Source organism: Hyaena hyaena, unplaced genomic scaffold, assembly GCF_003009895.1.
Source record: "Hyaena hyaena isolate Hyena2069 unplaced genomic scaffold, ASM300989v1 scaffold_4, whole genome shotgun sequence".
Classification (NCBI taxonomy): domain Eukaryota; kingdom Metazoa; phylum Chordata; class Mammalia; order Carnivora; family Hyaenidae; genus Hyaena; species Hyaena hyaena.
This window is the reverse complement of record NW_024080636.1, coordinates 5,523,003-5,537,944: the sequence shown is the minus strand read 5'-3', so window position 1 is coordinate 5,537,944 and position 14,942 is coordinate 5,523,003. Positions and strand designations below refer to the sequence as shown.

The 14,942-nt window shown below is 44.8% G+C and overlaps 1 protein-coding gene across 1 annotated transcript in view; it reads right to left on the bottom strand.

The window, feature by feature from the left end:
• The window catches only part of ATXN10 (ataxin 10), a 158,910-nt gene that overhangs the window by 88,982 nt on the left and 54,986 nt on the right, over positions 1-14,942 (bottom strand). The window contains exons 7-9 of the mRNA XM_039235034.1: positions 11,553-11,718; positions 3,680-3,788; positions 2,011-2,180 (exon numbers count right to left, since the gene is read on the bottom strand). Coding sequence (XP_039090965.1) covers positions 2,011-2,180; positions 3,680-3,788; positions 11,553-11,718 — 445 coding nt within the window. The remainder of the gene's footprint in view (positions 1-2,010; positions 2,181-3,679; positions 3,789-11,552; positions 11,719-14,942) is intronic.

The window sequence follows — 14,942 nt, the reverse complement described above, 5'->3', positions numbered from 1 at the left end:
CAACGGGGGACTCTAACCCACAAACTGTGAGATCATGACCTGAGCCGAAGTCTGACGCTCAAGCGACTGAGCCCCCCAAGCGCCTCTAGTTATAATTGCTTTAAAATCTGTCTGCTAAACCCAGTGTCTGTGTCCCCGCAGTTTCTGTCAGCCATCTTTGTTTCTCTTGGAAAACGGGCATATTTGTTGTGCTTAAAGTAACTGTGGATTGTATCCTGGACATAGTGAACACAAGGTCATGGAAACTCTTGAATTATATTCCTCTAGAAAACGCTGAATTTTTTGGCTTTAGCGAGCAATTATCTCAGTTGGAGTCAAACTGTAAACTCTGGCAAGGCAGCTCAAATCTCAGCACCATCGTTTCATCCTTAGCTTAGCTGCTGGGCCTGCCCTGCACATGTGATTCAGGCATCCGCAAGGACTCGGACAGCGGGTGCCCTGAACCTGGGGCCGGCTCTCCCCTGCCCAGGAGTCCCTCCTCACTTTCCAATGGCTGCACTTGCTCCAAACCGTCCGTTTCTTCCTTAAGGTGAAGGGAGTACAGATTTTCTTTCAGAGCTTTAATAATTGTCCTGCTCAGCACACACCGGCCTGCTCCATTCTTCCGAGTGGAAGTTTAATTCCCAAATCTTCCTGTTTGTGTCAAATTTGATTCTGTTCACATGGCTGTCTTTCATCCGGACGTAACAAGTATTATCTGCGGGGGGATCTGCCCAATGGTAGCACACAGGGCTATTAACGGAAGCAGAAGCCGCACAACTTGGTTTTCTCCCCCAGTTTTGCACTTCTTCTCGCCACACTGTGGGTCACGAATCCAGAAGGGCTCTGTTGGGCAGGCTGTCCCTGGCTCGTGTGGCATCTGCCATGCAGCCGGGGGGCGGGGCTTGGGATGAAGGGTCTGAGCAACGGCCCAAAACCTTCCAAGACGGTTTCTTGCTCCCACGTCTGCTGCCCTGGCGTTCCTTGACTCGTCTCCTCCTCTGTCCTCAGGACGGCTCATCCCCCAGGGCGTCTCCAGGCAGACTCGCCACATCACGGCACAGTGACCGCAAGGCATACGCACGTCTTCCGTGGTTACTGGCTTTTAAGAGGCTAGCAGTGGAATCTGCGAGAGCCGTCAGGGCTGTATCAGAAATGGTACGAGAGCACTCCCAACACATTTTATTCTTCAAAGGAGCCACGGGGCTTTACACCTCAGACTGAAGAGAAAAGGGAAATAAATGCTAATCCTTGACAGGAGAATGAAAGCGTCAAACTGCAGGTGTGTTTTTGCAGCCATCTTGGAAAAATATCATCTGTGGCACGTATACTCGGTATTTCATGAAGCAAAACAGATGCCACCCAAAGAAAACTCTAGGAAGATATAAGCAGGCTGGGTCAGCGGGAAGCACATGCCCCAATTCCCCTGCAGGCTTTATCAGTGCCCTTTCATGCTCTGCTGTAGTCACAGCTAAGCTGGTCAGCACAAAAGAGGTCCCAAGCGGCTGCCTACGGAGTTTCCAAAGATTTCATAACTTAAACATTGTCTCAACTTCGAAATATCTGGAAGACATGCTGATGATGCGATCATCCAGAAACATAGGTCACAGATTTAAGGGTTTTTTTCATTATTATTAAGATAATGGTCCATAATAACTACTTTTATTAAATGTGTACTTTGTGTCTGAAATGTCTAGCCTTTTAAATATCTGTTTTTATTGACTATTTCCTAGTGACAGTAAAAATGTGATCAAACGCCCAGGCTGAGAGCAAACATTGACAATTTGTAAGAAAAGACAGTGGCTGAAACACACTAAGGACACAAACAGTGCAAGATGACAAAGGTACAAACCCTAATATAAACAAATACGACACATGATGCGTATCTGCGAGATGTATGTGTATACCTCGTATCTCCAACTGTGTTCTCGGCAAACTTCCATTCCAGAAAAGCGTACATATCCTAACTTCTGCATATCATATTCTATAGGAAGCTGTCGATGGAGGAAACATCCTGAGAAACAATCTTACCTTGTCTTGGTTATCTTTATTCTTATAACACAGATTTCCAATCAGACGAATAAGATGAGACTTGAAACCTTCGGCCACGTTTGAGACGTCCCCATCCGCTCTGACGCAGCCACTGGCGCTGAAGATGTTTGGGGTGTCATTGCCAGCTACATGAATCAGTCGTAAAAGATCTACACAGACAAAACAATAAGCTTTATTTTCCAAAAGAACAGTTTTACCGTTTGTACTAGCTTCCCATCTACAAATCAAACTCATGTTAATGGACTAAAATGAAATAAAGGTAGAGTATCGAAAGCTCTCTTTAAATAAAGAGGAGAAAACTCTTCTTTCGTCTTAAGTTTTTTCACGACTCTGGTTTTGGGGAGATAAGCCATAGTGATCATCCGGGCATGGACTTTCCACCCACAAAGGAAAGGCAGCTAAAAATTTGCTGCAACCTTTCTCATAAAGAGGTTTCCAACCCCACATTCTTTCTTTATAAAGGACCGCATATGACAACGGCAGTCGGCGAAGACTAAAATACAACCCGATCCTGTAACAAGCCGTGCGACAGAAACCGAGAAGTCGGCTCACTTTTTTCTCATCGTCCAGATAATCGGAAGGCAGCATGTATCTCCACAGATCTCAGATCTACTCTGGCTACATGCAAAAGTAATAACACTGCTATGCTCCATGAGATGCCCCTTAGACAGCATATGAAAATAGAGCACCTTCCAGCAGCTGTAGGGAAGTGTTTCCACGTTATCTCATTTAACACTCTCAACAAACCTATGAAAGGCCAAGTATCATTCTCTCCATTTCATAACAAAGAACTCAAGCTCAGGGAAGGCAGTAATTTGGCAGAGCTCGGGGGACAGCCCACACGGGCCCTGGCTCCAAGCACATTTTTCAACAATGATTGTGTTTCGTAGGTCAGTGGTATTTTATTTTGATCGTCACTAAAAGCACTGCATTCAAAATAAAGCACTCACAGGGGATTCTAAATATCTTCTTCAGCTCCCCACTGACTCGTCTGCCCACCTAGAAACAATCCATCTTTCTTAGCGTATGCATCTCCACAAGAAATATAGTAATTTTTTAAAGGAAAAAAACAGCACAGCAAATAACGACACCATAAGCATAGCTAACCACAAGGAACGGGTTCTACTTGAATTATGTTGTGAACCGTTTTTTTAGCTAAGATGGTACTCCAGACAATGGCTTCTTGTTTAAAAGCATTTTCTTGTAAGAACGGAATACATAATTACTATGTGTAGGGCATTATTCTTTGTGTCCATAGAGGTAATAGGGGAAAATCTTCTAACAAATTTGGAAAACGGACATAAAAATCACCATCATCGTCATCACTGAAACTACCCTCAGCATCAAAACCGTCCCCATCACCACGACCGCCCACACCACATGCTCCTGAGGAAACACCTGCGTGTGCAGCCTGCGCCGATCCTCTCGCTCACTGATCAGGCATCCTGAGTCACTGCAGGCAAGTGGCAGAAGCCTGAGCTGTTCCCAAAACACAGTGATCCTTGTTAAGAAAAAATTATTCCAAAAACAATCTCAAAAATATACCAATACAATTAAAATTAAGGATCTGTGTTTGGACTTCCATTTCTGTGCGACAAGCCAAAGATTCCTTAATTAAAAATAACAGTAAGTGTGATAGTTCACTCACCAATCACTCTTTCCAGCAAGCCAGGGAAAACCTGCAGATAGCTGAGCAGATCGGTGTTCGTGGTCATTTCACACAAGACATCGAGAAGCCTAATTGTGGCCAACGCCTCCTGGAAAAAGAAAACGGAACCTGTAAGTCAAGCTGAATGATTTGCAACTGCTGTAAGTAACGGTAAGAGAATGGCCTCTGACAATAAATATTAAAGAGGTGGTGCTTGTTAAGAGAGCGTCTGAAGAGAGAAACAAAATGATCAAGAACGAGACCGAAGCATTAAATATGTACACGAACAGCCATTTTCACGACCAGCAACATCTGCCATCGAGAACGGAAGATTATGTGTCATTATGTGTCTTCTGGGAGCAAAGAGTCAGAAAAGTTCTTATTCAAGCAAAAATACCTTCCAACAGTGGAGTCAATGTTCAAAATTACTAGCTACGTACATAACATTTATGCAAATACTTTCTTTTTAAAGTGTTCCCAGCAAGCAAGTTCTACTTTAAAGATACAAATATCCCATGAAATACATTAATTTCTTGTCCACAGGAATCCTGTAAAATGCTGTGGTTGAAAGAACTCTAGCTGCAGGAACTTGCATTATTTCTGGGGAAATATAAATCTACATGTACCATACGGGGGAAAGTTAGGAGAGACAGTATTATCTGAAAATGTCAGTTCTGTAATAAATGATTCTCAAACTACACGAGCAAGAAACCAACCGTATGGTGTTAGGTCATCTCAATAAAACGTGAAAATCCAATTCTGTGCATGTTTTGACCCTAGTTTTTAAAGTATCCACTATTTGACAAACTGTGGTAGATACTATACATTTAGGTCATAAAGACAACATTGTTCAAAAGAAAAATAAATTACTCCGTTGTGTTAATTCTAAATGTGTAGTTCTTTCTCTCCAATTAGGAGGGTCAAAGGTAATATTTTAACCTACCGTTCTGACATCTCAAAAGAAACAACGCATATTTTTAATGCCCTGTCACCTCTAGACACCATTCCTCCTTCCAAAAGAGGCTGATTGGGAGCGACTATCAGGATCCTGGGGGAAGGGATAGGAAGCGACCTGAAAGGGGTCCCACTGGCCAGCAGTGGCACATTAGAACATCGGGAAGAATCACAGCTAAAGTGGACTGAAAATGAATCAAGTGGCTCTAAAAACCATGGCTTCACAATGGTGATGAAAACCAGAACGATTCACGCGTCACCTCTGGATGACGTCACAAAACCAGCTCAGTGCTCTGAAGACCGACAATCAAAGGGGGAGGGAAGAACGCCTGTTCTCTCTTCAGAAACACAAGACACTGTGTGCAACCTAATTACCGAGGAGGAGAAGTTTCTGAATGATAAAGGGTCAAGATGCCACCATTTTGCAACCGGCAAAGAATGAAGGGACCTAGGTAACAGTCATGTACAAGCGCTGGCATCACAGAAAGAGACAACCGGACATTACGCGCCTCTTGATGAAGGCACACGTCACCAACAATAAAACACTACTGGAAAAAAAGACACAAAAACCTAACCCAAATCCGCACAGCTTTCTGGAACCAATGATGAGTCACAGGAAATGCAAGGAAAAGAAGAATATGTTGAACCACCACGGAGATACAATCAAAACCCAAACTGTGGGAAATTCGACAGGCAAGACAGTCCCAGTTTCTTCAATCAAGAATTAGCAAAGGGGCGGAGGGGGGAAAACAGAGGGGCAAGAAAGGGGACCATATACATTAAAGCATATCTGAGACACGGCAACCAATTGCAGTGCATGGCCTTTATTTGTATCCGGATTCAAAGACAAACTAGAACAAAATTATTCGATAGTGGGAAAAATCTGAGTACTGTTTACTTGATATGATTACACTGTTAGTTTTTTAGATGTGAGCTAACGGTAGTTGACTTACGTGTGACTCCTCATCTTTTAACATACACAATATTGGGCTGTTGAAACATGTGGGAATCTGGGTTCAGTGCAAGGTAGAAGGTGAGATTATGGACAAAACAAGAAAAGTAATGAACAGAGAGGAGAGCTGCTGACGCAGGAGATGGGCTCACGGTACATTTTTTTCTCTTAGTCTGTGGGGAATTTTCCATGATAAAGAGGTAATAATAAAATCAAAGGGTTGAAGAGATAACCTAGGAGTTTCCTTCCAGCTCCTAAATTCTATGATATTAACTGAAATAAACCCAAAAGAAAATTAATCTATCTCAGCCTAACACATGCCCAATTTTAGTCATTAGAATCCTTTTATTAATAATGTGTTTCTAATGAGCATTCGGAAATTAATAATGAAAAAACAGCCAGGAAAAACATTTTCTTAAAAAATAGGATGGGGTACGAGGGTAGTTCAGTCGGTTGAGCATCTGACTCTTGGTTCAGGTTTAGGTTATGACCTCACAGTTTGTGGGTTCGAGCCCCGCGTTGGGCTCTGCATTGGCAGCACAGAGCCTGCTTGGGATTCTCTCTCCCTCTCTCTGCCCCTCCCCTACTCGTTCCCTCCCTCTCTGTCAAAATAAGTAAATAAACTTTAAAAAAAATTAAAAAATAAGGGAGCGGGGAAGAGAGCGGGGGGAAGGGGGGAAGACTAGACTCCCATCTAGACCATGTGGCTAGATTAACTTCGCCCTTACAAAATTTAAAGTTGTGGAAAACTGATAATAATGCAAATGACTCTTAGCTACAGAAAGGCAGATTACTTGTGTCTGGTTGGAATGCCATTGATTACTGCCTTGTGCACAGACCAGCATGTGCATCTATGCATAAGTTCATTCCGGCAGTGGCCCTTTGACATGATGGTCATCAGTATCTCACTGGCTCTCTCTGTAAAAGGTTGGAAACACAGAAAGGGATCCAAAATTGTATAAGAATTTGATATATGACAAAAGTAGCATTAAAATTAATGGAAAGGATGAGATTACTCACTAAATGGTACTGGTCCAACAATTAACAGCTAATACTTGGGGAACACTATGTACCAGTCAGCATACCAAATGCCTACATGAAATATCATTTGTCTCGGGGCGCCCGAGTGGCTCAGTCAGGTAAGTGTCCAACTCTTAGTTTCCGCTCAGGTTATGATCTCACTGTTTGTGAGATCGACTGTGCTAATCGTGCAGAACCTGCTTGGGATTCTCTCTCTCCTCTCTCTCTCTCTTTCTCTCTCTCTCTGTCTCTCGCATGCACTCGCCCCCATCTCTCTCCCAAAATAAATAAATAAACATTAAAAAAATACCATTCATCTTACAGGTACAGAAACTGGGGCACAGAGGCTAAGCAACTTTTCCAAGATGAAGATCACACACCAATGATACAGGAAATCAAGATTCAAAGCCAAGCAGTCCTTTACCAAAGCTTATATACTCTTGGTTCATCAAAGGACATAAATAATTCATTTGGATCTATACTTCACTCCTTACTCAAAAAGTAAATTCAAGGCCAGTTAAAAATGTGGACAAAGTACCAAAAAAAACCCTAGAATATACAGGTGTATTATTTCCACATTCTAAGTGGAAATGGTTTTACAAAATATATACAAACTACAGAAACCAGAAGGATAAAACTGGTAAGCCTAACTAGATAAAAACAAAAATTAAAACTTCTACAAGGCTAAGAATGTCATAAAGTCAAACAAAGCATTAACTATGGGGAAAGAAAAGTTTCCTGCATATGTGACAAAAACACGAATTTTCTGAAAATGCTCACTAATGAATGTATTTTAAAAGGTAAACTGACCCGAAAGACAAATGCAATGCTGGACACCAAAACAGTTAAGGAGAAAAGGTAATCAGGTCGGATTAGTAAAAGGCTGCAAAGCCGTACGCTCTCATCCTGTCAGTACAGCATCTAGAAATCTCTCTAAAAATTTTAAATACGGACTCTGACTCAGCGATTCAACTTCCAGGAATTTATGGTGTCAGATCTGCTTGTCCAAAACTGCAAAGACACCCACACTGGGGCAGGGTTTTAAGAAAATCCCGGAAGCAACTGAAGGGTAAGTCGACAGAGGGTCAATGAGAAAGTTCTGGCACCTCGATCTAGGGAGACACGGCTCACTTATGAAGAGAGAGGAGGTGCACAAGACACACAGAAGGAGTGCTGTAAACAAACCGACAAAAAGCAGTGCGTACACACAAAACACTCTGAAAGGAAAAACTATGTGCCGATATATCCGCAGAAAACAGACAAGGGCTGGGCGAGAATGAGGGCTTTTCGTTTCGCTGACTTCAGTTTGAACTTGGCTTATTTAATAAGCAAATATTATTTGCATAGTACAAATATTTAATCCCTTATCAGTCTGTGGGATGACAGATCACCCGTTCTGACTCCACAAACCTGTATGAAATGCCTACTACCGGAACAGATACCACAACTGAAGTTGGGGAGCACAGGATAAAACAGACTGAGAAACCCACCACCTGCAGACAATTCTCCTCACGGATGAATACGAGACAACACAAAACTGAAGGAAATATTTTTCACTTCCAGAGGAAGGGCCAGGCTCACCACAAGCAACAAGACGCAGGCTTGAGACAAAGCTAGCTGAGTCGCCAGTCCTACGGGATAAGCAGCGCACTAGGAGCGACAAAAACAAAAAATCAGAAACACAAAATACCAAAGGCAGAAACACGCACGTTCATGTGAGAACCTAGGACTATTTTTACTAAGAAGACTTGAAAAAAAAAAAAAAAAAACCCTCAGAATTTTAAAACCTCAGGACGTTAAATCCACACAATTACATAAATTAACACACAGATGATACAAACATGACTTTTCATTCCAATTTTTGGGCCACAGCATGATGAGAACCTTCCTGGATATCTTGTCCTACAACATCACAGCTGGGTAAATGCAGTGGTTTGTGGTCTGCTGGCTGGGGGAGACGGGGAGGGGAGGGGAGAGGAGGCGGGAGGGGAGAGGAGGCACGAAGGGAGAGCCCTGATCGGCAGCACTGGCTGATTTCCATGGTGTAAACACTTTCACCACGGCGGATTTAACAGCTCAGAGATTTCTGAATAGTTAACAACGGACCCGGCAGCCAGCGTGGGCCGGCCCTAGAACAGTACTGGGTGTATGGTACGTTTAAATACTGAGGTCGGAGGTCTCCTTAAAAACTACTGTGGCTTCTTTAAAAGCTTCTAACTTAAAGGAGAACACATATACGGTAATGTGCCCAAGTGAGGAGGATAGAGGTTAATGAATTTTTAAAAAGTGAACCGCTGGGGAAAGAACCATTCTAACCTTTCTAGCTTTAAGACAAAAAGAAGGAAGACAGGATAGTGTTCAAACGAAAACGGGGGCATGTGGGTGGCTATGCTGGTCTGACTCCTAGTTGTGGTTCAGGTCATGGTCTCACAGTTCATAAGTCCCAGCCCTGCATCAGGCTCTGTCTGACAGCGTGGAGCCTGCTTGGGATTCTCTCTCACTCTCGCTCTCTTTCTCTGCCCCTCCCCTACTTGCTCACTCTCAAAATAAACTTAAAATAAAGTTCTTTTAATATAATTCCTCCCATCTTAGAAATTAAACTGTTTGAAAGAAATACACAAATTTTCCTCAATATAAAGTTCCACTGGGGCGCCTGGGTGGCTCAGTCGGTTGAGCGTCCGACTTCGGCTCAGGTCATGATCTCATGGTTCACGGGTCCGAGCCCTGTGTCGGGCTCTGTGCTGACTGCTCAGGGCCTGGAGCCTGCTTGGGATTCTGTGCCTCCCTCTCTCTCTCTGTCCCTCCCCCACACTCGCTCGCTCAAAAAACCCCAAAAATTGAAAAATAAAAAAGAATCATTCCATCAGTCTATTTCTTATGATAACATTGGAACGGCCTGTAGTACGAATACAAGTGCCCTGCCGCCTGGAGAACTGATCTGTAAACCTTTATGGAAGCACAGCTCACTGCTCCTCCTGCTGGAAACAGAGGCAAATCCGTCTCCAGAAGGGAAAGGCAGCAGGAAGTAGAGATTTGCCCTCTTTTATCACAGAAATGAGAACGAGAATAACAGCTTCAACAGCGAGAGTGAACATGGTCTACGGGACACGGTGTGGAAAACTGATAGCAAAGTAGCCTTGAAAACCAGAATATTCCCCAAGAAGGAGATCTGCTGCCGCAGTGGAAGGGTCATAATGACGGCCGATGGTTACAAGGGTAACCGACAGGTTCGTGGCGTCACACACACTCCTGGAAACGCTACGGTCACAGGGTGGGTGGGCCTGCGGAAGGGCAGCCCCGCCCACCCACCACTGCCCAGCCAGCAGAGGTGCTGAGGTACAGACGACACAATAAGAACGCACCCATCCTGAGTGTCCGGTACAGACCTGTGTCGATGTGCACAGCTGGATACAACCTTTCTATCACCCAGAACGTTCCCTCGTGTCCCCCACAATCACTCCCACCCTGCACCTGCAGCCCCTGCTGGCATCTTGTCTGCTCTAACATCAGTAAGTTTTGCCCGCGGCTCTGGCTGCCCGCAGGCGGCAGGTCTGCGATTCCTCTCTCTGCTGCTGTGTGACAAGCACAGCCCCTTCTACTGTTGAGTCATGTTCCAGAGAAAGGCTCATTCTAACTTTAAGAAGGAAAGGAAGGAAGATGGGACAGACACAAATAAAGAGAATTTCTCAAGTGAAGAGGAGGAAAGCAGGGTCAACATAAGCCAGCTTCCATCCCCTTAGTAGAGATTCAGTGATCCAGGGCAGGATCCTCCTTGAGGAGGATTAAAAAAAAATAAAAATACTTGAAGAAGCTAACCAGGGTGGTACATGATCGGGAATCTCCTACAAGGACAGAAGAAACAAACTTTCTGGAAGGCAATTTAAAAACGTGTCCCAAAAGCTTTAAAACGGGATACACCCTTATACCCAGCAATTTCACTCCTAGGATAATACCAGGAAAATGTACCAAGACATAACTGTGAAGACATGTACTAGAGCCCTGATGGCAGGGCACGGGATGGACTGGAGCCCTGATGACAGATAACGGGATGGACTGGAGCCCTGACACAGTGAAGAGAAGCAGGAACCACCTGAGCGCCCAACTGAACAGCTGGGCAAGCTATGGCAAATGCTTTGCCTGAAATGCTACACTGGCTTTTCTAAAGACATTCACGATGTACTGTTTCTTCATTCAGCAAATACTAAGTGACTACTGTGTACACAGTACTATAAACATTAACGTAAGAGTCAAAACTTGTACCCTCATAAAACTTACACTCAGGAGAAGAAAAAACAGAAACTTACAAACAGCACACCACGATTTCCTTGTTCATAATACATGTTTGTGCGTGTGCGTGTGCATATATTTGCTGTTATCTGCCTAGAAAAATATGTTAACCAAAAATTTTTTCAGGTCGTTACCTCTGGATGGTAGGAAGAAGGGCATTGTTTCCCCTTACCTGCGTTCCAAACTGTTCTAGAGCAAGGACACCATCCATCCACACGGCCCGCTGTAACGGACACCACAGATGGGGGGCTTAGAAACGACATTTATGGCTCACAGTTCTGGAGCGTCCAAGTCCCACGGTCAGGGCGCCTGCACGGCCGGGTTCCGATGAAGGCCCCCTTCCGGACTGCAGGTGGCCGACTGCACTGTGTCCTCACATGGTGGCAGGGGTAAGGGACCCTCCTGGGGTCTCCTTCATAAGGGCACTAATCTCATTCATGAGGGCTCCACCCTCAGGACTCCACACCCCCCAAAGGCCCCACGTGGGCCACCAGGCTTTCAACACACGAATTTGGAGGCAGGGCACAAGCACTCAGTCTGTATGTTATTTACGCCCTATTTTTTTAAAGCTTTTAAAAGAGAATTCTCATAGAGGACCTGGCTGGGTCAGAAAATCTCCCCATCTCTCTCTCATCCAAGATTATGAGCCTGTCCTTGTACCTCGTCATCAGCGTGCTGCTCTGAGGTCAATTTCAGCACCATCTTGCACTGATCCACAAACGTGCTTGCAATCAGCTCGGCGTGGCTCAAGAACACCGGGATGTCATCCTTGGTCAGTGGCTCGTCACCCACGATTTTCGCGATGATGAGGTCCAACAACGCAACTCTGTAAAACGCAAAAGATTTTCACGTAAATACGTAATACTGAAAATTGCACCATGCTGAAAATACTTATAGGGCGCACTTTAAGAGGATGTTTTCATTTTTAAGTTCTTACTGTTTATATGTCTAGCCAGGGAAAATATTTTTTGTGAATAATCTTCATCAGTTACCTGTTTTTTCAAATCTTGATTTCAATGATGTGATGTGGCTACTGAAACAAGCCCGTTATATGTCCTTTACTGTGAGCCCTTAATTCAGTATTTCTAAAATGCTGTCAGGGTAAGTTTTATGACATGTCTACAAGGGCAACAACAGCAAAGTTGAGGGGGCTCACATCTATCCACAGGTCACTCCTGGGCCAACAAGTGTTTTACACACATGATCCCATTTACTCTAACAACACCTGAGAAAACGGCCCTGTCACTGCCTGCACTAAGGATGGCGAACAGGGCTCAATGAGGCCAATTCGCACGCCTGGTGTCACAGGTGCCGAGCTGTGTCAGGATCCAAACACAGGGTTCCAGCTCTCACTCCTGGGCCACAGGCCTCAGCCACGCGCTTAGCCACCCTGCTGAAGGCTGGCTTTGTTGATTTCGTTATTTTAGTTTACCAAGACATAGATCTCAAGACCAAACCTATGCCATTTTACATCAACACTTAAATTATCCTGTAAGTATTTCTATTCAACAAACTCTTTCCTTCTCGATGAAAGAAAACAAATCACACACAGGGCAATCTATCCAGCATAATCCAAGCAGGATGCTTCATCAAATCACACTGTGACTTGAGATTTTATGTATAATTCTCATTGATTTCTCAACCAGAAAGGATAGGAATGCTTAGCAAATGGGGGAAATTCACTTACAGTAGGAATGGTGCGACTCTTACCAAACAAAATAGAGAATTGTTTACTCTTGTAAGTTTCAAGTTTGAAATGAAACTATACCAAACTCTTCCTGTATTTTTGCCGAATGACGGGAAAAATCATCCGTCTGGGGGAAAAAAAAAATCACACACAGACCTTACCAGTTTTCAAAACTCCCAAAACCCTCAGATTTCTTATAGCAATTATTAATCCAAAATCAACCAGATGACCCTCTCAGCTGAGTACAAAAGAACAACAGTTCAGTATTGGGGTATTTTTGTCTTCCCTGATTCACACAGAAGCTTTTCCAACTGAACGGGGTCCTCTCAGGCCGTGAGGCCATGCTTTCTGCTTTCCCCAGGCACGTTGACTTTCCGGGAACGCTGGAGAGGAGGCCACCTATTAGGTCTGATCCAAAAGGGGCCCAGACGTCTGCACTAAAAATACTCTTTTTAAACGGGGCAGGCATGACAATGGCCCCTGGGTACGACAAGTCATGAGGTCTCGTTTCAGGGAACTCGGCACCTTGCGGACTATGACTCAAAACAGCAGAAACGGGAGGAGCAGAGCCTGAAGGAGCTCTGTGAGGTCCGAGGCTACAAGGGCAGGCCCAGGGTGGTGCCCAAGCTCGTCCGGCAGCAGCGAGGCCCTGGAGTCCCAGGGGACACACCGAGGGAGACCTGGCAGTGGGGTCTGCTGGATGCAGCAGTAAGCGCAGACGCTGCCTTCTTCACGGGCTCACCGGAGCCCACCCACCCCTCACGCCTCTCCCTGCTCAGGAGAGGCATCTCTACTGTGTGACGGTAACATGGGACAGCCCAGCAGATGAAGAGGTAAGCGATTTTAAGGAAAAAATTAAAAAACGAATGTTCAGGGGCACCTGGGTGGCTCAGTCGGGTAAGTATCCGACTTTCGGCTCAGGCATGATCTCACAGTTTGTGAGATCGAGCCCCGCATCGGGCTCTGTGCTGATAGCTTGGAGGTTGGAACCTGCTTCAGATTTTGTGTCTCCCTCTCTTTGCCCCTCCCCCACTTGTGCTCTGTTTTTCTGTATCTCAAAAATAAATATAAAAATATATGTATATTTTTTAAAAAGTGAACGTTCAAAATATAAAAATGCAAATCAAGTTTAAATATCACCTGAGAATCAATGTCACTTCATTAAATGATCTGACTTCTTTTATCTGTCAATAAAAACCTTCAATGGCTCCCATTACTAGGGAGTGCCTCAAACACTTCCGTCTGCCATTTATATGGGACCGTCCCAACCTGAGGCCCCATCTGGCTGTCCAACTCCCCTTTCTTCTAGCCTCCAACAAAAGCCATCCTCTCATCAAATGCAGGACTCACACATGGGACTTAGGGCTCGAGTAAGACTTTTTTTTTTTTCAAACTCGTTTGTTTTAACGGTGCATTACATTTGCCCCTCCATTTCTAAGCCAGAAAACGTGTGTGCTGGAAAGCACTGCATGAACAGGGAAGTCATGTGGGAGGCCTGACTCCTACCAGCCGTGGGGGACCACCGGATACTTCCCTGGAAACATAACAACGTACAAGTGCTACTCACTCACTGACTTGGTTACTCACCCGGAGGTGAAGGGTGGAGAAGTGAGAGATCAGAGACTAGCTCTCTAAAGTCACACATCAGTGTGACAGCATCGCTTCCTTCGACCCAGGAGTCCTCACTGGGGTGTCTTGGGGTCACCAGACACACCCCTCAGTGCAGACTGAAGCTTCTGTAATTTTCTCTCCTGACCACTGGCTGTCATTAGCATTCTATTTCTGCTTCACCTCTGATTAAAGAGTTACACAGTCTGTGCTCAAAATCAGGATTCCCGTTTCATTTAAAAAAAAAAAAAGCAATATATGTACATGGGAAGGATTTTAAGGAAAAATTCTATAGAAAATTTATATCTGAAAGCCATGCTTAGATGAACATGGGCTACGATTTTAATGGCCGCACCTGTAGCACCCTGAAATGGGCAAGGTGATTGTGGGGGGACTGGACTGAGGCACAAAGGAGAGGGAAGGTGTAAGGGTGCGAGTGTTATGAGCAGGGCATATAATCATATTCTCTAATTCTGGAAATAAAATATCTGCAAGTCAGCGCAGGACTGGCGGCCCCGGTGAACAGGGGGCTTACACCTGGACTGCCCCACAGGAGCGGGCTGCTGCATGGTGCGCCAGTAGGCCCAACCCTTGGTTAACCTGGACAAGCTAATAACCAAGATGCAGGCGCAAAGCCGTGGCTGGATTACCCTCGCTGGTCCCTTACTAAGTGACAGGCATACGAGACTCCTGTGCGGCAGGAAGATCGCTAATCTTGGCATCAGACGCACTGGGTCCGAACACCACTCTAGCCA